General features: G+C 40.8%; 1 protein-coding gene across 1 annotated transcript in view; it reads left to right on the top strand.

Moving 5' to 3' along the window:
• LOC137100084 (uncharacterized) overlaps positions 1-27866 on the top strand; it is an 84620-nt gene that overhangs the window by 34009 nt on the left and 22745 nt on the right. The window contains 1 exon segment of the mRNA XM_067477715.1: positions 23626-26112. Coding sequence (XP_067333816.1) covers positions 23626-26112 — 2487 coding nt within the window.

Raw genomic sequence — 27866 nt, 5'->3', positions numbered from 1 at the left:
TGGTGTGACAGTAGACACCGGCTAACTGCTGAAATTGAGTGAACATTATTTCTACCACCTCGTGTTTATTTCTGCCTCCACAGCTGCTGCAGCTCCAGCTGAGCCTGTCAGCAAAGAGCAAACATCTTCTTTCCTCACAGCAAGAGTAAAAGGGAGTCATGCAAAGGTCAACAAAACTCCCAGAACAATGAGAAAACAAGTGGCAAAAAGCCTATATCCTTTCAGAAAATTGGAATCCCTGTTGTTTTTCAATTTTTATTGTAATTGGAACACTGTAAGATGGATTTCCTACCATTCACATAAGTAATAATGTAATTGCAGTTTGTACCATTGCAGAATAAAATGTACACATAAGTTCATGGACATTCACTGATTCACTGTTTTGCAAGGAACATGATGACTCCATATATCTGTTGACCTTTAGCTGTCATGATCTGGAAGCCATTCAGGGAGGTCCATCAAGGACAACCTGTAAAATTCCTGTTAAAAGGATGGCCAGAGTTTGATTAGTGTTCTACTTTGTTTTTCTTTGGGTGCTTGAAAGAATCTCCAACATCGACAAAAAGTATGCAAAAATGATATACGTTTTAAAAAGCCATGAAAAAACTGATGGCTGTTTTGAAGCAACTGAATTAATGTAAAAACTAAAAATGACATAAAATATGTAGTCAGGGGAAAACATAATAAGTTTAAGTTTTCAAGCCTTTAGTAAGTTTCTGCTGCCAACTTGTGTTTTTCTAGTGATATCCTATTAATGCCATTGCATATTGGCAGATTCCAATTAGCCTGAACAGAGCAAGTCAGTTTGAGTAGGTGGGTACAGTACAAATTCTCAGCACAGGGTGACCTAGTTGGTGACAGTCTTGACAACATATGTAAGAGGAACACTCATTATTCTGCACTTTTTTTAGATAGAAACAGAGGTGTAAAGCAGGAAAAATTCTGTTCCCCCGTCTGCACACACGTACGTATATGTACGTGTGTGTGTGAGAGAGAGAGAGAGAAAGTGTGGATCTGCGCACATGAGTGAGTGTAACTCAGAATCGCTGATTGCATACAAAGGTCAGACACTCATGCACCAATGGAAGTTGGTTTGGTAATCATAGACAATTTTGATCAGTGTGTGTACCTCGGAGTGTTAAGAGGTGTGGGTGGCACAGACCCCGAATAAAAAGTAAACACAAGAATCTCAGTTAAACTAATTCAGAGCTCATTGTAGTAGGTGTAGGTGTAAAGGTGTAGTCCGTGACACTGGTTTTTGATTTGTTACCTTTTTTCAAATAAAACTTCTAACCAAATCTAACCAAATCTAACCAAATCTAAGCAAAATCCAGTGTCTGCCTTGGTTCAGTAACTGTTACCATTCTGATGAGCGGACACAGACCACTTCTGATGTGTGCACTGAAAACAACTCCCTCAGATACTACTTTTACCATTTCTCCCTTTCACTACTTTGTGACAATTAACTGTAATTAATGTAATAATTCCACAATCACAGAGCTTTGTACAGTTTTCTGAACACAAATTCTGAATGGAAAACCACACTAAGCTGAGGGAAAATAACACAATATGACATAGACATGTGTCATAAATTAGAATAATTGACTATACATTAAAATATAGTAAAGACTGACATTAACACCTGTAAATTTCCATAAACTAAAAATTGAAACCTTATATAATTAACTCTCTATTATGGCAAAATGAAATTATTGGAAAATGTGTGCTAGAATACGGTGCTTTTAGAATTTGGTCATGCACTTAACAGGCATAACATTATGACCCCTGACATAATATTCAGTAGATTCATCTTCTCCTGCCAAAACAGCCCTGACCCTTTAAGACATGGACTCCACTAGACCTCGTAAGGTATGCTGTGGTATCTGGCAGCAAGCCATCAGTAGTAAATCTTTGAAGTCCTGTTAATGCCAAGGTAATGCATTGGACTCATTTTTCAAGCACATCTTTACAAAGCCTTGATCATATTGAAATCTGGAGATATTGGAGGCCAAGTCAACAACTGAAACTTGTTGTTGTGGTCCTCAAACTATTGTTGAAACATTTTTGCAGTGAGGCAGGGTGCGTTATCTAGGAAATAATGTTTCCATAAAGGAGTGCATTTGGTCTGCAGCAATGTTTAGGTAGGTGTCACATTAATACCCACATGAACGGCAGGAAGCAAGGTTTCCAGTAGAACATTGCCCCAAGCATCACACTGCCTCCGCCACCGTCTCTTTCCCATAGTGTATCCTGGTACCATGTCTCCCTCAGGTAAGCGATGCACACACACCTAGCCACCTACATTATGGAGTTGGCTTATCAGACTAGGCCACCTTCTTCCATTGCTCTATGGTCCAGTTCTAATGTTCATGTGCCCATAGTAGGAACTTTTGTCAGCGGACAGTAGTCAGCATTGGAACCCTGACCGGTCTGCAGCTACACACCCCCATACACAACAAAACCTTGATGCACAGTTAGTTCTGACACCTTTCTATTGCAACTGCCTTTACGTTTTTCAGCAATTTGAGCTACAGTACAGTGCACAAGAGCTGCAGTTTTGGAGTTGCTCTGACCCAGTCGTCTGGCCGTCACAATTTGGCCTTTGTCAAAATCGTTCAGACCCTTACACTTGCCCATGTTTTCTGCTTCCACATCAACTTCAAGGACAAGAGACTTCAAGGACTTCATTAACTTCAAGGACAAAATGTTTACTTGCTGCCTAATATATCCCACCTACCTCCAGGTGCCATTGTAAAAGGATAATCAATGTTATTTACTCCACCTGTCAGTCATAAGGTGATGGCTGATTGGTGTACATTTTACTACCTACTCTTTGTGCCTGGCCTACAATTTTCAATGCCTGATGATATATCAGCCAATGCTCAGTCTGCTTTTTGAAGAATTTGAGATATAGAAAAGTGAGGGGAGAGGGAGATGGTGAGAAGTATGAAAAGGGGACAGAGATGGAGAAATAGAAGAACTGAGAGGGCACTGCCTGTTCTACAGCTATAGCCCATTAGCACCTTCAGTTTGTCATTCTGAACAGAGAGGGCTGCAGTTCTCTCCCTATAGCCCAGTCAAGAAGCAGAAGGATGCAAAGAGAAGGGCAAAGGAGACATCGACAAACAGAGAGAGTGAAGATGCAAAGCCATACATTTTGCATGCATATGCTTTTGTGAAGCCACAAGGGTACTCCTCATATCGTCTTCCTGTCCATTTTTAACCTGAGTGTGGTAGGTGTGGTAGGCTTTGTCTGTTAGTTCATGAGTAGCTTGAAGTGACAAAGGCAGCTTTTTTTTTTTACCAGATGTTGCAAACTGAAAAATGATACTTGTGTGAGGCTTGAAAAAACTCTCCGAAATGTGCGTGTTGGTTCACAGTTATAATGTGCCATCTTGAAGTCAAGTGTAATAACTGGTTTGTCAGACAAAACAAAGCAGTGTGTGTCCGGCAGCTTCTCAGTGGATTGTTGTGAATGTTTGTCAGTATATTTGTTGATGTGTCCTTAATTTGTGTAAGTGCTTAAATAATTAATTGGTTGAGCTAATTATTACTTGTTATTCTTGATAATTACCTGATTAATTGCTGGTAAGTTCTTTTTCTTGAACAACTGTCAAAAACTTACTGTTCAACTTACTTTAAGTTACATAGTTCCAGGAAATCTTCATATTTGAGAAGATGGACCCACAAAATTTTTAATATTTTTGGTCGTGATGAATTGTCTGATGACTAATTACTCAATTAATAATTTCATCTGCAAGTGCGTTTAAAACTAAAAACCAATAATCTATTTATATTTATGTCACAATAAAAATAAAGTCCTAAATATGTATGGAATATGTGTCAAAGATGCACCGCAAAACCAGTTCTATTTCCTTTTCACTAATGAAGCTACTGGGTGGTGGCTGACTGCTTGTGGTTTTAGGAATCTTTCTTCTGTGCCAAATCTCACTTCTGTGTTTTTTCCTCCTCATTGGATTTTCACAGTTTTATTTAAGTCACATGCTTTACCCTTATTGTTTACCCAACATGCCGATATTCACAACCAATTAGAAGCCAAATCACTAGAAGTTCCTTTCACTCAACTGATATTCATGAGTAAATATGCCAGTGCTTTTTCAGCGAATGTCTATCATAGATCAAATTAAAAATGTAATTGTACAGTACAGTTCATGCTCTAAATTATAACAAAGTCATGAATATTTGAATTGTGAGCGACACACTGAAGACATTTTAAGCAGAGATCTGGACAAGTAAGCAAAAACAGCATGACTGCATAATGAAGCACCCTCATCTCTCTAAATAAGTAACTAATTATTGAGTGGAAAGATGCTTCAATTCATGTGTACTGTTACAATTTCTTTATTCAGTTCTGTGTGTGGCTGCGTTCAAGGGTGTGACTGCAGATGTGCTAGAAGCACGTGTTGTCAGCAACTGAAGATTGACATTTGGGAAATGTAGGAGGTATTCCAGGAAACTCAGAATCTAGTGAATGAAATAAAAGAGCAGACACATCTAAATCATGTCAGTCTCCCCATCACCTCACATAATTAGTATTCACACAATATTCACTCACACCTCATGCTGAGCTTGATAAAACTCCCTCAGGTCTTGCACATTTGCATGTGTGTTAAAGTGTGGCTAACAGGTGTTCCATTTCTCATTTTCTCTTCCTTGTGTACACTGCTTGTGGCAATAAGGATAGTACCGTGAAAGGAAGCATTCATGACTGGCCCCTGTTGTGCAGCGTCTTTCCTACCTGTCACTTAGATGGCAAACTATATAGGCAAGGAAGGCTATAATGTGTGTGTGCGTGTTTGTGTGTGTACACATGCTGCTTCTAACGCCCTGCACAATGGCACCACAATGGAGATACCTGCTATCACAGACATGGAGGATGGAGGAGAGGAAAAGAGTCGAGATAAAAGGATGAGAAAGGGAGCTCTGGCTATTTTAGGGGTGTTTTTTTTTGATGTTGCAGAATATAGACACACAGGTATCACAGGTAACAGTCTGGGGGATGAGAAAAAAATGTAGGTAGGGCAGGAAATAGAGAATGAGCATGAGCCATAAGTGGCCCATGTAAAAAGTGGAGTGGAAAGAGGAGAAGAAATTGAGGGTGGAGTAGTAGCGTGGGTGTGATGGTCAGCTAAATCTTGAAGCTGGCCAGGTGCCATCAGATTAACAGCTAAATGCACAGCAATCCAATTAGGGGCTAGGTAATTAAACAGTGATGCCAGGCAAGCAGAAGTGGAACACAGGTGAAGGCCAAGCCGCACATCCCAGGAAGATTTCAGATTAGAAGCACAAGCATATATTCGGCCGCACTGTTTGCTAATTTTGTTAAAATGCTTTCCTGTTGTGCAGGTTGTCCTTTTAGGAGAGTGCGCTACTCCTCCCTCTTTTCATGCTCGGCCCCTCCCTTTTATATCACAACTCAATGCCAGACAAGATACAAAAGGGGATCACATTTCCCAGAGTCAACGCTGCATTGGTGATATAGGAACCTGGCAGCCTGCTATCAGTTATAAGCATCTTGCAGCCCTGTTTGTGCCAGGCACCTTCACAATTTCCTGCCCTACTTTAAGTATTCATTTCAGACTAACGGGTTGACAGGTGATCACCACATACAGTAGATGAATTGGTGTGTTTGTCCTGCCTTGTGCCGTACCTCTGTATCTTATGACTGTGATATTAGGTCAATCGCTACTTCCTTTGTGGCTGCAGATTTTGAATTTTGGCATCCTAAAATAACACAGTCCTCCTGGGATTCTTGATGTTGCAATCACCACAATTAATTCAGCCAAATTTCTGTGAATTCTGCATGAGCTTGCAGTTGATCATAAAATCTAACTAACATGCATGGCAATTTATTTTTGAAAAAGCTTTCACAAAATCAGGCATTTTAGGCCACCATAAAAAAGCCTGTGAAATCCTGAGGGGACTGAATCAATCTTTGAAACATCAAGTCCTGTATGCTGTAAAAATTGCAATCCATCACATCACAGATAGCAAGTGACTATTATCTTAATAGCACACTGACAGCTGAATAGAATGTCATTTTAGTTCAGTAAAGTTTTGCAGCATAATTGTGTTGGGGTTTACAGTAAAAGTCTCCAAAAATCTATAGTCATGTTGCCTGAGTTCCTGCAGGAAAATGTGGGCCCTTCCATTTTAAAAAACATAGCTCTATAGATGACTCTCTTACCTTTGAAATTTACCATCTAGTTGATGGAGGTGATAAATGATTAAGCCTTTTGTTAAAATGATCATGATGGCAGCTTTAATGAAATGTTTGATTTCAGACTAATAACAATGGCACTGTGGTAAAAGGTACTGCTGAAGCTTATGTTATGTAAAATCCAATGGGTTCTAATTTGAACATTAAGAATAGGTTTACCATTCTAAATTGTACCAGGCTGTATGTAGCCCAGTTGGTAAAGGCCATGGACCACAGGTTTAATGGTTCTATCCCCGATTCCGGCTATATGTTGAAGTGTCTCTGGGCAAGACACTGAACAGCTCCCATCCCCAGCTGTGCAGTGCTGGTCCAAGCCCAGTAGAAATTGGGGAGGGTTGTGTCAGGAAGGGCATCCGGCGTAAAAACTCTGCCAAATCAACACTTGGACAATGATCAGCTGTGGCGACCCTGAACTCACGGGATAAGCTGAAAGGACAAAAAAAAGAAAAAAAGAATATATACCATGTAGGGGTGAACTCAGGGTTTTCAAAGTGAACAAACAAAACCATCAAATATTTAAAGAATCATGTGCAATCTTTATTTTCAGTTCTGACACACTATATTTTGTTTGGCTAATTGTGTTGTACAGCTTTGTTCAACAGCTTTGTCTGCTTTGAGACCATGACAGAAAGTGAAAGAGGATGTGCTGCTGAAAATTTACTCTCCGCTTTACAAAGCAGAAGCTGAAAGCTGAACAATCAGCCGGAAAAAGTGGCCAGTCAGCTTTATTTGTGTGCGCATGTTTGAGTTAGAGAGAGACAGAGAAAGACATCTGTGAGGTAAAGCCTCATAAGGTTTTGTTGGATTGAGAGACATAGGTGGGTACGAGACAAATTGGTGGGTTGAAAGGACAAAGACAAAAAAGCAAGTGGCGAAAAATGTGCATGCTAAGGCTAAAAAGAGTTCGATGTTGGACGTCTTTTGCAACTGTTTTGCATGCTTTCTTCATGCTGACTCAGCACTCTGAGAGACAGGCAGAGAGGGAGAAACTTTAAAGCTGACAAATGGCAGCTCCTTTCCTGGTTGAACTCATTCCAGCCTGCATCCTGAATGATGCACTGTGATTTGAAAAAGTACATGCGCATAAATGTGTTTATACAAAACTAAAATCCACCTTGATGGATTGACAGGAACATTAAGGGGGGAAAAAAAAGTATGATTTTTTTTTTTCAAGTCAGTTTTTTTTGCCTCCCTCCATGCACTTTTACAATCTGCCCTTTGACACTATCAGAATTAGCCACCGAGCTGGAAAACTCACAAGCAAACGCCCACAGCATCACCCACCTTCTCCCACACTCACATCAACCTGTGTATTGATTCCACTCTGCATTTTCACACTGGGCAGAGTTAGAACAGGATGACTCATTTTGCTGTGTTCATTGTTTTCCTCATGCTGCAGTGGTATACACTGGGATTGGTGTCCTTCAGACCACCTCTGCACAGCTCAGAGACTGGATGTACTAGACTCAGTGAAGGGTTCCCAGCAGCTTCCACACCTTAAGTGAGCTGGACAGTTTCACCTACCTCCTTTTCTGTTCTCATCCTCATTACACAAAGTTTCAGTAACCTTAGTTTAACATTAAAGAATAAAGAATAAAGAATGACATTGAGCTAGTGTGTGCTTTCAGGAAATATTTTTCCAAATCTGTTTCTATTTTTCCAGGCTATCCCTGCTCTTTTGTGTCAGATCAGACTGGTTCCTTCTTCTGCTGGCCTTTGAGTCGCTGACCTTGTTTGAGTGTAAATTAACAAATGAAAGGCATCACTGAGTTGCTAGGCAACCAAACCACTCTATTAACCTCTTTGTACGTTTCTCTCCACATCCCAAATGAATGAATTACAGTCAGAATCCCTAATGGAAACATAAACATTCTCCTATAAAAATGTTAAATAGTATATAGTTCCGTTAAGCATGTACTGTAAAGGCAGTGAAATATATTTATACCTTTTTAGTTTTATTTGTTCATTTCAGTGAGGGCAGATGAAACAGTTCTAATTCTACTGCAACAGAAACTGGAACATGAGTATTTGCATCATTGTAGCCGAACCAAAACTTTCAGATTATAACGCCAGCCCAAACCTTATGTAAATTGAATGTGCTGCTCTCATAACCTATAATAATCCTTTAAAATAGAAAAACAGCTGCTTTACAGCAAGTATTTTTCCGGTTTTGCCATCCACAACTGAGCTGACACCAATTTCACTCATCAACACAATGTTATTTCTCTTTACAATAGTGTAACTGAGCCGTTATTTATTTAGGTGAGTGCTATTAATCATCATTGTTCCTTGTAATTTAAAAGTTTGGCTGTGAAAAAAGGTGTGTTCAGAGTCTTATATTGCTAAATTGATTGAGCTGAAATCAGTCTTTCATTGTTATGTACACAGTTGAAGCTCTGAGAGAAAAATATTTAAAGCTCCAGTTTCACAGTATTTGGCAAGGATGAGGTTGGATGTGCAGACTTGTGAGTGTGCAGCAGAACATGTAAGCTCTTAAGCTGTTACATTGAATTGTTGTATGAATGTCAAGAGGCTAAGCATCACAACAAAATGCTTTATCTCAAAGGGATTTTCTCTTGCTTCCCTCACTCTTTTATTTAACTTGTCTCCTAATTCCTAAAGGTTCATGTCCAGTTACCTTGTATTTTGAATTGTTCCTTCTGATGTCTGAATAATATGGGTTTTAAAGGGTTTAGCAAGAGGCAGGAATTTCCCAAATTGACAATCTGCAGTTTGTGTGATCTTGTCTGTCTTTGGAGGCCTGAAACAGAAGCTGGTATTTAATAAAGTTGTCTCTTTCCTCTTACTGTATGCAAAATGTGCTTTATGTGTGTGGAATTCTCACTTTGCAATTTTATTGAAATGAAAGCATACAAATCCACTGCCTGCCTGTCTACATAGCTATATTAACATATTCAGCCAAGCTTTTCTTTCATCACCTGATGAGTTCTGCTATCTGCTGAACCTCTTCTGACCTCTATTTGATTGGCAGATCATGAAACCCTCTGTTTCTGACATTGTTAAAGCGCTGGCAAAACGCAAAAAGAGAGAACTTTACAAATGTAAGAGATATCATTTCCTTTTCCTGGATGCAATTTCCCTGGTATCTGTAACAGACAGGAATGTGAATGAAATAAAATCCTGGATGCAGCTATGTCGCTCTTAAGAAAGGTCACTGCTGATGAATTTCAATTGCTTGCAGGAAAGAAATTGGCAGTCAATTGTAATCTGGATTCAAATGTAGTCAGCTGTGTTTTGATTGACAGGATTGTGTACTTGGAGCAAAAAAAAAATATTATGAAGGATAAGATGCAGAAGAAGCTGGTTAGGTTTGGGCACTGCAAAATATTTAAATGTAACTAGTTTAGTGAGTAGGTACTCTGTAGAGATATATGTAGAACGTACGTGCACTGTATGTATGTGATCTTTTACGTTACTTGAAAGTAAGCAGATCTCTTGTCTCATTTTCCTAGAGTCCTTCATTAACATAATGTTTGCTTACTGATGACAGCCTTATGGGATTATGAAGCTGGCTGTTTTTTTTCTGTCTTTCTTATGTTTGATCAGATTTGCTGCTTAGCACTTGCATGATGTTTTGTGTGTGTGTTTGTGTGAGAGAGAGACAGAGAGGGAGAGAAAGAGAGAGATAGACTTCTCTATTGCAAACAGAGAGCTGAAGAGCAGAATTAACAGAGATGGAGGCAATGGATGAGCTCAAACACCTCCTTCTAACGTCCAGTGCTGCCATGTAATAAACTTTTCACTGATGTTATCATCATCTTGTTGCAGATAAATCCCTCTTGCACTCTAAGCCTGTATAGTTAAACAGTGCAGAGCTGGCATTGTTCTTAACGAGTGTGCTAAATCAAACAAGATGCACAACTGATACTGCATGTTAAATTGCAATAAGCCCTTTGTACGGGAAGTCACAAAGGAGCTCCCACTTGCAAGGCCCAGTGATTGAAAAACGTAATAGTAAACAGCACAGGCGCATATTTAGCTCTGGAAAGGATGAAGCATCAATCAGATTAGTCTATATAGACCTGGAAAAGAAATGCCAATAGGAAGGAAGGAAGGGAGCGGTCACGGGTGGGCAACAGATGGATGTAGAAAGGAGTGCCCTGTAGGATCCCTACTATATATGACGATCCACTGGACTGGCTTCAAATGCTGCTGAGTTCACTAAGCTGGGGAAGATTTTTCTTTTCAGCAAGTGACTGTCAACCCCCTGAACCCTCTGCACTGTGAGAGTATTGATTTTTCAAGCTCACACAGGAATTTCATTCACTATCTGTATAAGCTTAGAGCACAACTCTTTCTCAGGGCAGAAGAAGCTCTGAGTCCTCCATTGTTAAATGTAGAAACTATTCTTAGCAGTGAATGAACAGGGTTTGTCTCTGAAGGGGGAACTTGTTTATTTGAATTAATGGAGCCTTGTGTTGTGGTTTTCTGTTTTGTTCCATTCCCCCCAAATCCCTCAACAACTGTTCCCCCCCTAACGCTTTTTGTAACACCCACACATTCTAGCTTGGCATGTCAAAGAAACCACTTCACAGTGGGAATTTTTCCTCTTTGAAAGACCTAAAGTACCACGTCTTGTACTTTTTTCTCTCCTTATTTAAAAAAAAAAAAAAGCCTAACAAAACATGTTGTTGACAGAGTTGTTGTTCTTGGAAAGAAGTAAGCAATGTTGTGACTTTTGGCATAGTTTCTGTAAAATAAAGCTCCCATCTATGTTATGTGCTGCTTTAGATTTCTCATTTTCTCTAAACACAACACAAATGATAGAAAATGGTAGAAGAGTAGAAGTATTGCCAGAATTGATGCTGCGTTGTAAAAAAGTTGTCTTCCAGACAGTCTTCCGGAAACAGGCCCCTCAGAGAGTGGAAATGAGGGCCAAGCCTGGAAGCTGTTCTGCTTCAGGAAGTACTTCTTCTCCAGCTGCTGAAGGCATACATGGTTTTTGTGCTCCACAAAAGTAAAACACATGAAGACACAAAAAAAAAGAAGAACAAAGAAGTCTACCATTGCGTTGCTGGCTTTTCAGGTTCATAATAGGTTCTTCCACCCTTGAATATGCATTTCAGTTTTTTTGTGAAGTCGAGTCAGCCTATGTATAGTTGATGTACGATATCATGATATGACATATGATCAAGATATACACAGGGCTGTTATAATAGTATTGGGATAATCAGTTTAGAGCTGTTTTACAGCTCAGAAAGTAATATAAACCCTGACAGTTACAAATAATACCATGTGAATTTAACTCCATTGAATTTGACATCCCCTTAAATAGCAGTTTTTTGAACCACAGAACTCCCGAGGCTCACGTTGCATAAGATTAGGTACATGTGTTGATTGTTTTGGGCTGGCTGCATCCCCACTGTGCTGAGAATAACAATCTTGAGAAATGAGACATCCTGAAAAATTACAGTAGTTATAAAAGACGATACATAGAACTCACTTTAGATCAGGTTGTAAGGGATACTACAGGAGGTCTAGGACTTGATCCTTCCTCTTGTCATTGTTCTCACTCTGTTTGTCACCTCTGCATGACCTTTAGCAACAGGAGAATATCTTTGCAAGGAGAGATGACTTCAGCTTAAGATGGTGGCTTTGGCGTATCAGTAAAAATGGGTCAGCTGCTTTTAAGGCCTGGATCTCAGCATGACTTTCTTATGCATCCTCATTACATTCACCTCCCCCCCTGCTGTTCACTCTTACCCAGGGAATCCCAACTACCCCTCTTCTCAGCAAAGGAGTGAGGCAATATCTAAAAATAGGATTGTTCTCCCTGTTCCTACTCTGCATGCCAACCAGCTTCCTTCTTCCTGACACTACAGACTACAGACAGATGTCTTTCTGCAGATGAATCATAAGTGCAGGATGGACCTGATTCTCCTCGCTGAAGTTTTGACATTTCGACTTTCTGGGGAAAAAGGTCACCTTCTACAGTCAACTACTCCGCTTCTTTGTCCTCCATCAACTGACACACCCACTTCCTTCGTCCTATGTTTGTCTGCACAACATGAAGAAAAAGCAAATGAAACAGTATTTCAGCAGAAATTGGGACAATCTAAGCTTACAGCTCTTACTAGTTGTCGAAAGTCAAGCTTAACCAGTGCAGGTAACTGTGATTTAATTAAATCCTTTAAACATTAAATACATAAAATACTTCATAGGCAAATTGCAGATTTTCTTAATTTGTATAATAAAATAAGTAAATGTAATGGAGTAAAAAGTATATTTAAATACAGTGTTTAGTAGGATTAGCATCAAGCACGCAACAAAGATAAAACTCCAGCAGAACTGGAGTAAATGATCTTCCCTCCAAAAGGTAAAACATTCATTCTATGGTCCAAATGTACTTCACGAAATAAGTGTATTGGTGAATGACTGTCTCATAAAAGGGAGAATGAAGGAGCTGTGTAAGACAGCTCATCATCCGGCAGATCAAAGATACGCGGGTGTCGCTACCAGGCCATTATTTGTTTTTTTTTTTTACTGGCACTGGAACAGTCCATGAGTTGGTTTGCCAGCCTCTTGACGAGACAGAAGGAGCCCAGCCAAGGATCTGGCTCACAGGGAATATTTATAGAGTTGAGTGGGCTTCACGGACGCAGGGGTGGAATGTGTCAGAGAGAAAATGCATCATTGATCAAAGCTTGCTCAGAGACGTAGTCGTATTTTTGCCAAATGCTGAGCAGAGATGAGTCTTTACCAATGTCTCTGTGTGCAGCGCTATAGTAAGCTAGCCTGCTCTGCTACCCACACACAGTCCTCTGCACCTACACAGGTGAACGGACTTCACTGAACACTTGCCAGTTTTAGCCTCCTTCTTCTCTTATTCTACTCCAGCATCTAAATAGCCTCTCAGCTCTGCATGTTCAAAATACATACATGGTGGGCGTTTGGACAGTGAGTGTGCGGTGCATGGAGGCAGGTGTGTACCTCCACAGTAATATGTGGGTTTTACAATGCAGCAGTGTGTGTGTGTGTGTGTGTGTGTGTGCGCGCCTGTGTGTGTGTGTGTGTGTGTGTGTGTGTGTGTGTGTGTGTGTGTGCGTGTGCGTGCGTGTAGGTGTACATGAGGAGGTGTAGAAGGCACAACAGAAGCTTTCTGGGATTGTGAAAAAGAATATAGACATTGATTACAGACGTCATGATTCGTCCCCATGTGAATTTCTCGCCCGTGTACACTTCTGAAGAAAAGGTGACAAACACATACTCATTGTCAAGGATGGGTTGTGTTTGTGTGTATATGTGCAGCTCTTACAATGAGCACATCTGTTGGAGGACAGGGCAGAAAGCTGATCCCCCTTCATCTCTCCCTCTGTCTTTTCCTCTTGGAGGAGAGGGAAAATGTGAGATGAGGTGGAGGCAGGGTGGAGAAAGGGAGCGGAGTGTAGCAGAGGTGTCCTGTACTGCAGCAACAGTACAGCTCTCTCGTGGCAGGTAGGTGCACTCCCCCCTCCATTCACTGCAATGCAGACGGTAGTCAAGGTTATGCTTGTGTGGCCGCATTGACAGAGCTGTGGATTGAGGATGCCGGTGCAGGCAGTCCGAGAGACAACGATTAGGCTTCGGGAAACGTGTGGCCTTGTTGTCCTTTAATGGTTTTTATTTATAGCCAAAGAACCTTCATGCTCAGACTTGCTAATCCCATGGAGATTCCTTCGATAGCTCCTGATGTTTCCTGCGCTTAAAAGACTGCAGTGTGCTTTTTTGTACACAGCACAAATAACACCTCTTTTATTTTTCGATGTGTTGCAGAGTTGCCTGCAATGTCTTGGCATTTCATTTCATTATTTTGTGTGAGGTGAAGGGGTAAATGCATTGGGGACTTGTGGCATGTGTGGCACAGGACTTGCAGGGAGACATTTGTTGTTAATCAGCCTCCTGCTTATCTTCAGCGTCTCTGTTTTGCTGTGATAAGGATGTCAGTCTAGGCCACACCGCAACACACTGAACATGCAGGGCTCTAAATGGGTAGTCCTTCAGAGAGTCCTGCGCAAAGTTCCATTGGAAGTGGATCAGAGAAAGGCTGCATCTTGTAGTATTGCACATACTGCACGAGTCAATGCACCATTCTCACTTCCTGTTCAAAATGAGTTTAATCTCACATAGACTCACTGACAAGAAACAGAAAATCATGACCAAATTTCCACATCCTGTTTTTGTGTGTGCTTGTGCATGTGCCCAAAAGAATTCTTCTGGCTTTGCCTTTTATCGCGCCCGAGGCTTAGGCAGACAATTCATTGTAAGCGGGTACAAAACAGCTGCTTCTGTCAAATGTTATTGAGGAAGTGATAGATCATTTCCAACAGGGTGGAACCATTCGGCACACTGCTGGTCTGACCTTAATAATTTCCCAGTATCAATCTCATCTCCTAATTGCTGGTGTACGAAGGGATATATCTGAAGTAAGAGATAGGGAGAGTGAGAAAGGGAAGATGAATTAATTCAGGTACCAAGAGCTGCAAAAAGTGACAGAGAGTAAACAGAAGTAAGAGACTGAAAGGACAAGCAGTAGACAGACTGGAGGGACTGATGACAAGACCCAGATGTCAACACACAAGTTTCAACTGTTACCTTTTTACTGGTCATCATTGAGAGTTAGGCAAACACTCTTTCGTGTCACACTCTGCCATATACTCTACATATTTGGCAAACGCGGCCATGATCTGGTGCCTGTGGCTAAAAACCATTTGGGGAAATGAGAAAACACAGTGGTAATGAATGTAATGAGAGGAATGCTTTGAGATGAGACAACACAGTTTAATTAAAGCAACGCAGACCCTGGGGAAGTATTGAACATAGTTATATCTGATAGGACTCAACAAGTCCTCCAGTAGCAATATCTGTGAGAGGCTTGATGCACAGCTATCAGTTTGTTTCCAACAGCATAAAACCATTGCCCGATAGGAATTTGCAACTCCAGATTTATTGACTTTATTAAAATTGAAAGGTGATAAAATTGTCCATATTGCATGCTGTGAAATTCATTGGGGCCCAAATAAAAAGAAAGTGTGTTCAAAACGATCCTCAGCCAAACATAAATCTGGACCCAATTAGAGATTATTAGCTTTGTATTTGTTCGCCCAGATAAAAGTAATTTTCATAGTTTTTTCTTATAATTAAAGTAACTAAGCCAACTACACCATTGTCTACACAGAAGCTACTGTAAGCAGATACTTAGCTGATCTGGCTTTACGTTTTGATACCTGCAGTATAAACTATAGGGGGTGGCCATACCTCAGTTGGTTGCTTACAGACCACAGGGTGAGTGGTTCGATTGCCGGCCCTGGCTATATGTCAAAGTGTCCCTGGGCAAGACACTGAACCCCTAACAGTCCATTCCCCTCCCCAGCTGTGCTGTGCCAGTCCAAGCCCGGTAGAAATTGGGGAGGGTTGCGTCAGGAAGGGTGTAAAAATTCGTCGTAAAAACTGTGCCAAATCAACATGCGGACAATGATCCGCTGTGGCGACCCTGAACTCTCGGGATAAGCCGAAAGGAGAGTAGTAGTATAAACCTATTAAGGAACAACAAATCTGGTAGATATAGGTAATATTCTTCTAGGAGTTAAAGTTTTAACTATCACAGTTTCGTTAGATGCTTTAAGTGGTGTAAACCTTTATGTGCAGAGATGAAAATTGAATTTAATCAAGGGGGGGCTTCAGTGCATGCATTGTTTGATGTACGGGTGCTTATGGTGAGAGCTGAACCCTGTAATCTTGACAAAGCCTTTTACTAGACACTCAGACACATTAGTTGAATAGGGGCACAGAGTTTACACAGAGCTGGCATGGCCTGTGGAGGAGGTGTGAGATAGAAATCCCAAACATGAGCTGATAAAACAACCTTCAAATATCCTCCAATAAATCTGGAAAACAGTGGAGGGCACAGAGAGTGGGGAGGAGGAGATTGTAAGGGAATGGAGGGACAAACAACCCCTTCCTGTGTTCCCCTCCTCCCATATGCAAGGATTACTCTGTTATTATTTAATACAGCTTCTACAGAATTACCAACATGACCTGATGGGCACTCAATCACTCAGAGTGAGTGGGAGTTGAGATTGACAGCGGACACCTTGTTTACGGAAGAGGACGACCACAGACTAATAAAACTGGAAGCTGTCGATGAGGAAATCTTGATGTAGATGTGACTTGGCCCTGCAAAACAGACTCTCTTTGTCTGTCTTTGTCTCTCATTCTTAGCAACAAGCACACACTCATAAACACACATAAACTCACCTGAACAGAGCTTATGAGATGTGAATATAATTGGCCCCGTTGTTGACGCGAGGCAATGGCAAGCATGCGAGAAGCAGCCTGGGGAGAAAGAGGGTGGTATGGTAAAGAAACCACAGGAGAGCCTGACATTGGTGTGCATGTGTATGTGTGCATTCAAATGTGTGTGTGTGTGTGTGTGTGTGTGTGTGTGTGTAAACTCAAATGTGTGATGTGATTTTTTACAAGCCCGAACATTGTACTGAATGTACTGAGTGGTTCCATGACTGAGAGTGAAAATATACACACTTACAGTAAACACAAATACTGTGTCACCAAAAAATCTAAGCTGAGCAGCGGCACTTAATACTTTTTTTCTGTTTCCATAGCTCAATAGCATTGACCTACGCTGTCTCTGTGGGATAGTAATTAGTGAGAATGTTTGATGCTCTTTGGCTTGTTCATAGTTCTCTGAAGGATTTTCAGGTTTTATCTGAAAATGGAAAGAGGGTTTAGAGCAGGATCGGGGCTTTACATTTGAGGCATAGGGAGTATTGTGCACAGTGGACCACCTGGGTGAAAATGTAAATCCATTCTTGCACTCGGACAAACACCAGCATCTCTGCACACACTCAATTCACGCATATCAAATTCTCTCTTAGACCTTCGATTTTCTCGCCTGTTCACACATTATGTTCGTGTTCTGCAAAGCTCACACTAAGATGGTGCAATGAGTTGCACAATGTGAGGCTGAGAATACTGCTGTGAGAATTTAAGCAGTTGCCCACACGAGAGATTACTGTGGCAAACTGTGACAGGCCTGACTTCTGTCTTCCCCTGACTCTCTTTTTTCTCTTCTGTCTCTCTTTGTTCTCCCCAGACCTCTCTTGTCTATCCTATTTCCAAAATCTGTATTCAGTTTGAAGATGTTTTTATGGCAGTACAGCTAACAATGTCATGTTACCAAAGATAAATGTGACTGACTCTGTTTATCTCTCCTTTCCTTGGTTATTCCCAAGAAGAATTTTGTCTTTTACTCTGGTTTTTTGATTTATTTATTTTTTTTGCCCTTGTTGACATTGAGGTTGCATAGCATTGCCAAAACGTATAAATAAATTCATAATATAATAATAATAAATTCATAGTATACTTAGTCTGTTTCTCACTGTCAGTTGTCCCCTCTTTCCTTTCTTTCATCTCTCCACCCAGTTTTAGGGAGTAGAGTTTGTTAGAGCCTGAATGATGTCTGCCCTAAGCTCTGTGTGGCAGGATTCAGATGTCAGCTTGTGTAACCATCTTGTATGTGGGAGGAAAGAGGTGGAGGTACTGTGGTGCTGAGCAACCTAGACTTAAAGAGAGGGAGGGAGGGTGGGGTAATGCATGCTGATGACCTCCCACCTGCCTCGTCCAAGTAGAACAATTAAAGAAAGGTAAAAGTGCAGGTTAACACGTCTGTCTTCAAGAAAAACATAATACAAATAATTATCAGATCACCTTGTTAATTTATTTTTGCAGTAACTGAATTATTTGCTTGTTACATTTCATATTTGTTTCATAGAGAATTGGAGAAAACATGGCCTACACGGTTTGAGATGTAGGAACAGCAAATCACATTGACAGATAAAACATAAAGTAGTGGAAATAATTCAGGGTACAGTGACTATGCTGCTCCATTTTTCTTTCAGACACTAACAGCGCAAGGACGACAGCTATTAGGATAAAATCATTAGTCTGATAATAAGAGGGGGATCACATTCATGCCTTGACTGTAGTATTATCTCAAAGATAGAACTAGCAACTAGTTACACAAATGAACAGTGGGCACTTAAGTGGTAACATTTTACCAGAATCTTTGCGGCGTCTATGTGTTTGACTTCTCAGTGTTTGACATGCCAGTGTGTGCTTTTGATGTGTAATGTGGCTTAGCTGTGACTAGTTGTCTGTCAGGGCTTTCTGCATGTGTGTCAACATTTATCCTTAGATCCTCCAGTACACATGCAGTCAAACAACACACATACTGTGACTCATATCTTGGAAAGCACGTCACCAAGAGGGCTCTGCTCTGTTCTGTCGTTACTCTCCATTACCCACATTCCCCTGATGCCTTATTCACCAACTCACGTTGCAAACACACAAATGACACACTATCTCTGTGGGCGAGAGGAACTGAGCCATGCCTGACTACTTTCTACACACCCGTTTTAGAGTCAAGATATGATAGGAGCAAGTAGTGGCAAGTGCTGAGGAGGTGGGATTGTTGGAGGTTTGGCGGCATGGGGAGGAAGTGGGCAGCTGTAGTGAAAGAGGCAGTATGTCCAGCGTCCCACAGGAAGACCTTCAGGGGAGAGATTCATCCTCCGTGTAAAAAAAAAAATCTGGTTGCACAGCTCAGCACTGTGGTCTTACTAACAGTTGACCGTCCACTGGCTGAAACAAGTCCCCTTTTTAGCCCTTGTAGCTACAGTACAATGTTGTATATTTTAAAGTGTGTTGAAACAGCCTGGTAGTTCATGACTGCACATAAGCAGTTGGAGATAGATGACTTACTGCATCGCAGCTCCCCTATCGGTGTGTGTGTGTCTGTGTATGCGTGAGTGAGTGTTTGTGAATGGGTAAACAAGAAGCAGAGTAAAGTGCTTTGAGTACCAATAGGTTGAAAAGCGCTATATAAGTGCAGACCATTTACCATTTTTTGGGATACACATGCACATGCAAGATATAAAGCAGGCATTAGTCTCACTGATAGTGCTGCATTCTAAGTTAAACAGCAGATAAGAATATGTGTATAGTTTTTAGAGATAATATAACTATATACCATATAAATATACTGATTATAAAGTTATACAAAGATAAAAAGTCTACAAAAATTGTCCACCGTCATCTGTACCCTGCAGTACCAATTTAAAGAATTATTTTTTCTGCTTACTCTCATCAGTGGGGCATTGTACTGTAACAGACAACCTGTGAGCTCTTGTTGCATTAATTGCCTCCCTGGAGTGAAGTTCTCCACTACTTGTGGTGCTCAGTGACAGGGTGTGACAACACTGACAGGAGGGTGATTGTACCATGCCGCTGCCCTTCAGAGGATACCGGGGGACTCACATCCTACCCCCAGTCCAAGCACCTTCACCTTTCCATCAGGGAGTGTTTGACCCAGGCTTGAGTGGCCACCATCACCACAGGGTTGTGGGAGGTGTGGAGGATTACCAAAAATACCTCCATTTTACCACCCCAACACCAGCAAACAGCAGTCAGGCCAGAAGCACTCAGATGCAAATAAACAGAACTACTGACATCTCAACCAGGAAAGACCTCAAGGAATGTGAAACAAATGGCAAGAGAGTGCAAAAAATGCAATAAGGGGAAATAGATTGTTATAAAGAAATGAAATTATGACCGATCATGTGTTTTATTTACCCTTGTTGGTGTTTTCTTTCTTTATTTACACATACATTTGCAACACAGATGTCCGCACCAGACAAGTCCTAAATAAATCCTTTATTTCCAGTTCACCAGTCTTGTTATTTTACATTTAAATGTAATAAAAATTTAAAGGTGGTTTCAATAGTGTGTGAAATGATCCCTAGCAGAGCCAGTTTGCCTGTCTGGTTTTGATTGAGAGGCTCAGGATAACAAGAAGTTGTCCTACTTGACTGTCTAGCTAATTGTAACAGCATGTAATGACATTACCCTCATACCCTTTAACCCTCTGTGTCTACATCAGTTCCCAAACGGCCTGGAAACAATCTGACATGAACACATCCCCCGTCTTGCCACTTGCACAGTCTGTTTCCCATCTCACTGAGATTTCTTCACATATGCTTCATACTTCAGTCAGCATATATGCACATCTCGATTTTGCAAACGGCCCAAGAAGAGCAAAATCTAGCGCTGACTGACTATTTGGGTATGTTTTAAAAATAGCATAGAGTTGTTAACTGTTGTTTTCTGTCACATGAGGCCAAAAAGCGGGGTAGTGAGATTAAAGAGCATGACATTTGCATTGAAATCTGATCTTTTGATTATGGGTTCCCGATTTATCTCTCACTAGAACCACTATGATGGGTGCAGGCAGATAATCTTTTAAAGGAAATGAAAGGGATGACAGACACAGGTTTAGCAGCACTGCTTGGTCCTCTTAGGTTAAGTTGTGGACAAGTTATTTTGACTGCTCTGTGAAAGATTTGGAATTGTATTATCAAACATCTCAACCGAAAAAAATGGTTAAATAACTATTTGAACAGATAGAGAGCACCCCCTTTGACTCTTGGTTTTTCTAGCATCAGTGAGCCGCAGCCCACCATCTGATCTAAAAAAAAAGGTGAAAGCACTAACCTGTCACATTTTGCAAAAACCCACTATTCATACACATACTGTAATACTCTGTGTGGCAGCAATGCATGTAACCTACTATAAATGCCAATTTTAACTTAACAAAGCACTTCAATAGTGTAGATTTGCCCTCACACACTGCTTCTACGATGGTCTGATTTTTGTTTTTTTTCTAATCAGGTCAAGCTGATAGTGATGGCCTTTTGCACTTACAGATGTAGCTACAGTATGTTTTAGGGATTCCCACAGGTCTTTACAGTACAGTATAAGTTTTATTAAAACACAAATGCTGTAGCAAACCTACTGTTGTTCATATTATTTTATTCACATTAAAGAATGATTGGTATATCTATTCCAAATTTCTAAATCCATAAAGAATTTTGGATTTGGGTATTATGATATTGAGTACCTGTGTAGGGAAAAGACATAATGTAAATGCCCATGTAAAACAAGGGCAAACCAAAGTGATAATCATGTCATTTCTTCAGCTTTGTGTCAAGTGATGCCCATTAATTGTGATAGGGAGGTGTATGTCATCTGCCTCTAACTGTTACATGGAAGATGAATGGCCCAGATCTGTCTCATCGTGGCTAGGGTTGAACTATAGTCTGGGGAGATCCATCAGACCGGTACAGGCAGTCACTGTCTTTGGGTGAATACATGCTCACTCCTCTGTGGCCCTTGGGGTTTTTGTCCTTTCTGGCTTTATTTCTTCGAAATAAAAAAAGATCAGAAAACCTGGAATAGGATACTAAACGGAGCTCAAGTGGCTTTTGATGTTTCATATTAAAAATGTTGCAAGTGATCAAACATCATCCTTGACATGCCAATGTAGTAATAGATGATTCCACTAAATTCCTTTTGAGAGAGAATTTGTCTGACACGCCTTTGTGTCTGGAATTCTTAATATAATATTCTTAACAACAGTAAATTGTGGATTGGTTTAGGTTTGATTTCAGTGTACTGCTGTCTGTGGTATGCATTATTCAACAAACCCATTTTCCAAGCCTTAAACCAGGCCATCTGCATTCAGGCTATCTAGCTAACCACAGCCCTGTGTGGAAATAGGGCAGTACTGTCTGCCTGCCTTCTGCCAACTACAGTCAAAGGCATGAAAGCTGCAAAAGCCACGGCAGGTGTTGTGTAGAGCATCTGTTTTACTACATTCTCAAATTTGTCTAGACTCTTGCAGAGAGAAAGTCATGTCAGCTTCAATAAACATCACTATGACTTTAAACTTAGCACGGATGTATAGCAGGGTGTATATGTAACCTAATTTTCAGTTATAAGGTAGCGTGAACTGATTTTAGAGTTCTTAAGTTTTTTTGACAGATGAAATCACTGTGACTTCAGCTCAGCCAGAATTGTATCTCCAGTTTTGTACCCTATCATTACTGCAATGAATCATGTTTTAAAAAGAATCAGGGCTCAGACAGTGCCTGTTGCACGTTGTCTCAAGGGAAAACCACAGAAATTACTCTGCCTTCACATGAAGTAATGCAATGTAAAATATCAGAAGAATTATTTGTATGGGAGATGTGCATTTTAAATATGCGTGTAATTGTCTCTCGGGCTATTGGCCTGTCATAAATAAAAGTATGATTGTTTTGCCATTTAGTCAGTTAAATGTAAAAGAAAACATTGTGTTGCTCCCAATCACCGTGGTGTCCCCTAAAGCAGGGTCCTATGTTGGCTCAGTGTTGCAAAGAAGAGAAAGAAGTTAAAACATAAATATAATGTTTAATACAGGCCTGTTAATGTAGTCTGTCATTTTTGAGCATCCATTACCTATCTCTATTTGTTTACCTTTTTTAATAATAACTAGAGAAAAAAGCACACACATACATAGAACAGAAATTTGCCAATGTCTAATATTAATTCAGAAAATGAAAGTACAGTGAATAAAATAGAATCAAGAACCGAAAAAACATTATTATTTTTTTCCCTTTCGGCTTCAGGGTTCCCACAGCAGATCATTAGCCTGCATGTCGATTTGGACATTTTTACACCACATACCCTTCCTGATGCAACCCTCCCCTATTTCTAATGGGCTTACGACCGGTACTTGGCGGGGATGGGGATGGGCTGTTGGGGGTTCAATGTCTTGCCCAGGGACACTTTGACATGCAGTCAAAGAGAGCGGGGCACAAACCTACGACCCTATGGTCGGTTAGTCTACTAACTTAGCCACTATCCCCCCCAAGTACCTACAGTAAAATAAATAGTATAAAAACACAAAACCATGTTATACACATAAAACATTTTGAAACTGAGAAAAATAAACTTTGGGCAGACACAGCTAAAGTGTATTTTCAGAAGGTAACATTTAAAAAGTGATTTCAAAGATGCTGCTGATAATGCAAGTTTAAAAAAGAAGCTCCAAAAACCTTGTGCCTTCATTGACCCTGGCTGCAAAAGCCCAGTCCCTTTTAATATAAAAAGGCCTTGCATGGAGATCTAAAGTTGGATTATGGTTGGACTTTTCAGTAGTGAAGGGAAGTTAAATCATCAGTGAAATGATCTTGTCTCTTTGAATTTATTAAAAGCTAAGCTGGTGGGTTTTGTATTAACTGATGGTGCAACAGTGCAGTCCTAATTACAGTTAACTTTATTATAAAAAAAATACAGTTTTAGCATCATAGAGGCTAGTTTTTCAATTCTGGATTTTTCCTTTTGAAAAAGGTGTCACGCCACTCTGCCATTTAAGGGTAAACTTATTAATTTACTACAGTTTTCACTCCTTTTTTCTGATTTCATAGTACAAAAGTCTAACCAAAATCTCTTTCTCTGCTCATCCCTCCCACACCCCTTTTTGTTTCCAGGATGGTTCCAAACAGAGGCAGGTGAGGAAGAAAACTGTGTCCTTCAGTTCAATGCCTAGTGACCGCAAGATAAACAGCACAGCTGCTTGCATGGCCTTCATGATGGAGGGCTGTGAGATGAAGAAAGTGCGCTCCAACTCACGCATGTATAATCGATATTTTCTTCTGGACCCAGACATGCACTGGCTCCGTTGGGAGCCATCCAAAAAGGATTCAGAGAAGGCCAAATTGGAGATCAAGAGCATTAAGGAAGTCCGCTTGGGAAAGAAAACTCCTGTTCTGCGCAGCAATGGTCTCTCAGATCAGTTTCCTGATGAATGCGCCTTCTCAATTATCTACGGAGATAACTATGAGTCCTTGGATTTGGTAGCAAGTACAGCAGACATTGTCAGCACCTGGGTGATGGGCTTGAGGTATCTGGTGTCTTATGGCAGGCATACAGTGGACATGGTGGAGACCAGCCAGCCCAGTCTACGAACATCTTGGATTAGTTCTGTGTTTGAGCTTGCAGATGTGGAAAAGGATGGGCACATAGACCTGTTCAGGGCCACCCAGATAATCAAGGGACTAAACCCTGGAATGAAAGAGTCTAGGATAGAACTGAAGTTTAAGGAACTCCAGAAAGCTAAAGACCAGTATGGGGAGGCAATTAATATGGACATCTTTGTTGAGGCCTACTGTGAGCTGTGCACACGACCAGAAATATTCTTCCTACTGGTGCAGTTCTCCAGTAATAAGGAATATCTGGACAGTAAAGATCTGATGCTATTTGTAGAGGTGGAACAGGGAGTAGAAGGTGTAACAGAGGAAATGTGCAGGGATATTGTTCAGAAATTTGAGCCATCTGCCGAAGGAAGGGAGAAGTGCTACCTCTCCATTGATGGCTTTACACACTACCTCCTCTCCTCTGAATGCCACATCTTTGATCCCCAGCACAAACGCGTGTGCCAGGATATGAACCAGCCTCTGTCCCACTACTACATCAACTCCTCACATAATGCCTCCCTTCTGGAAGACCATTTCTGGGGTTCGTCAGACATCAGCAGCTACATCCGAGCCCTTAGGATGGGTTGTCGCAGCATTGAGGTCATTGTTTGGGATGGTCCTGATAATGAACCAGTGGTGTATGTAGGTAGTTCTGTAGCCTCGCAGCTAGCTTTCTCTAAAGTCCTGGACATTTTAAACCAATATGCTTTTGAGAGCTCTGAGTATCCCCTAATTCTCTGCTTGGTGACCCACTGCTGCATCCCCCAGCAGAGGGTCATGGCACAGCACATGAAAAAGATCCTCGGGGACAAGCTGTACATTGAACCCCCTAACAAAGAGGAAAACTACCTACCGTCCCCTGAGAAACTCAAAGGTAAAATTCTCTTCAAAGGTAAGAAGCTACCACCCAGTTGTACTGATGCTGAGGGTGATGTGACGGACGAGGAGGTGGGTTTGGAAATGTCCCGAAGAGTGGGAGCTGATGAAAAGGACCAGCTTAATGGCTTAGGCTGTAAAAGACTCAGGCTGTGCAGGGAGCTCTCTGATCTTGTATCGCTCTGCAAGTCAGTCCAGTTCAGGGACTTTGAAATCTCTAAGAGGGACCAGAAATTCTGGGAAATTTGCTCCTTCAATGAGGTAGATGCAAACAGATTTGCCAATGAGTTCCCAGAAGAATTTGTCTGTTATAACAAGCGCTTTCTCTCCAGGGTATATCCCACACCCATGAGGATTGATGCCAGCAACATGAACCCCCAGGATTTCTGGAAATGTGGCTGCCAAATTGTGGCCATGAACTACCAGACTCCAGGCTTGATGATGGACCTCAATCTAGGCTGGTTCAGACAGAATGGCAACTGCGGATATGTTTTGCGGCCAGCCATTATGAGGGAGGAGGTTTCATATTTTAGTGCCAATGCTCGTGACTCCCTGCCAGGTGTGTCTGCCCAGCTTCTTCACATTAAGGTCATCAGTGGTCAGAATCTGCCCAAGCCTCGGGGCTCTGCTGCTAAGGGTGATGTGGTGGAGCCCTACATATACGTGGAGATCCACGGTATCCCGGCTGACTGTGCTGAGCAAAGAACCAAGACTGTGTCTCAGAATGGTGACAACCCTATTTTTGATGAGAGTTTTGAATTCCAGATCAATTTACCTGAACTTTCAGTACTGCGTTTTGTGGTGCTGGATGATGACTACATTGGAGATGAGTTCATTGGCCAGTACACCATCCCATTTGAGTGCCTACAGCCAGGCTACAGACATGTCCCTCTACAATCACTTACAGGAGAGTTCCTACCCAACACCACCCTGTTTGTCCACGTAACAATCACCAATAGGCGGGGTGGAGGAAAGGGCCATAAGAGGGGTTTGTCTGTCAGAAAGGGTAGAAAAGCCCGGGAGTACACAACAACCAAGACCACGGGGATCAAAGTAGTGGACGAGCTTTTCAGAGCATCCACCCAGCCTCTCAGAGAGGCCACAGACCTCAGAGAAAATGTGCAGGTAAGGAACTACATACTTGAGATAGTTATGAAAATCATTGTTGATATTTTAGAATGTCACACTTCTTGCTGCTTGGTTGCCCTGAACCGATTTATGAGACCGGGCTTTGTACCGGATTGGCAGGCCTGCTCTGTTACAGTGGTGAGGGCTAACACTTCTTCATTTGTCCCTTTTTACTTTCTGATGGAGTGTCTGTGATATTCACCATAAAGATGTAGAACAAGTAAATAACTCAAAGATAATCCTTTAATTTGAGCTTTTGTGTTCTAAAAGTTGAGTAAAATAATTGTAATCCTGGAAACCATATTTATTTTGTAAACAATGTTAAAAGAATTTTAGCACAAAATACAACTGCACATGTGGTTGCACTTATTACCTTTAGTAGTTCTGGTGTCAAAGCAGTGCTTAGAGTAAAGAAAGCCTTAAAATCAAAGTAATTTTTCATCATGCTCTTTGGACCATGAGTATGCTTAACATCTTATATTAGCATATTTATTTATTTTATTTTAGATAAAGTAATATAATGACATAATTTACATAGATCCTCTGAAAACAAGAATGTATTGGCTACTTTAATGGCATTGGGTTATGATCTGAAACAGCATGGAGTGTTTTGGATCGGATTCATTTTACTTGCTGTTGTGAATAGAGTCAAGTTGATAATTATGCATTGTTAATATTCCAGAAGAGAACTTTGATAAAGTGACATTGGTGTACAATTATGCGGTTTATGAATAGTGTAGTCATTAATAAGGGACACTTACAGCTCAGAGGAGACTATTGGGTTGCTAAGTACTAGTACTGTGCTACTTTAACACTCCTCTAGATGAGCAAATGAAGCTTAGTGACCATAATGTATATTTGGCTAATAACCAGTATCATAAGCTCTTCAGTGCAGTTTATAATGTTGTTTGTGATGACTGAAGGGTGTGATAAAAAGCTTGTCTCATTTGCTAAGTCTACAAATTACAGCACAAGGGCAGCCAGTGTTATACATAGCGTGTGTTCTTTGGTTGTGCATTTAGATTGGTTTTTGTCCTCTCTGACAGTTTTCTGCTGACACCACGGTCAACAATGTCTACCCACTGAAATAATGAGTTAATACAACTAAAATAAATGAATTTTCTTAATTGTGCTTGATAAAATGTATGTAAATGAAACTTTAAACAGTCTTGTCATAAACCACAGCAAAATAAATACCATAAAGGTTAATACTACACATGTTAAGGAAATTATGATAAACAGAAGGGTAATTTTTTTCCTTTCTATATTAATAAAATGTACATGCTGCAATTCCTGTGACACAAATAATTTGGTGGTGGATATTCGACAAATTTGAATATCTTGCCTGATTTAGTTTTTCCACGTTTTCTGTCATACCATCATGTATGTCATTATGTTTGGAAGGAGGCAGACATAAGGTCAAACACATACTATAAGGTTGATGTATTGTTCAAGAAAATTAAACAAAGCTACATATAACATACTCCATGTATCCAGTACACCTGTATCATTATCACCAAGAGCAATCTTCTTCAGTAAGCTGGAACCTCAGTCTAAAGGCACAGCAAACAGATGACAAGACCAAACTACCATAAACAAGCACCAATGTGATTAGAGATCCTGTGGCATGTTGTCATGCTCTGTTCAGTTGAGGGAATAATCATGTTCAAAAAGAGGGCGTACTAATATTTCCCTATCCAAGACTCCAAAACAGAGATAAATACTTTGTTTGTGTTCAGAAGGTAAAAGGT

This window comes from Channa argus, chromosome 15 (assembly GCF_033026475.1).
Source record: "Channa argus isolate prfri chromosome 15, Channa argus male v1.0, whole genome shotgun sequence".
Lineage (NCBI taxonomy): Eukaryota > Metazoa > Chordata > Actinopteri > Anabantiformes > Channidae > Channa > Channa argus.
This window is presented reverse-complemented; position numbering and strand designations above follow the sequence as displayed.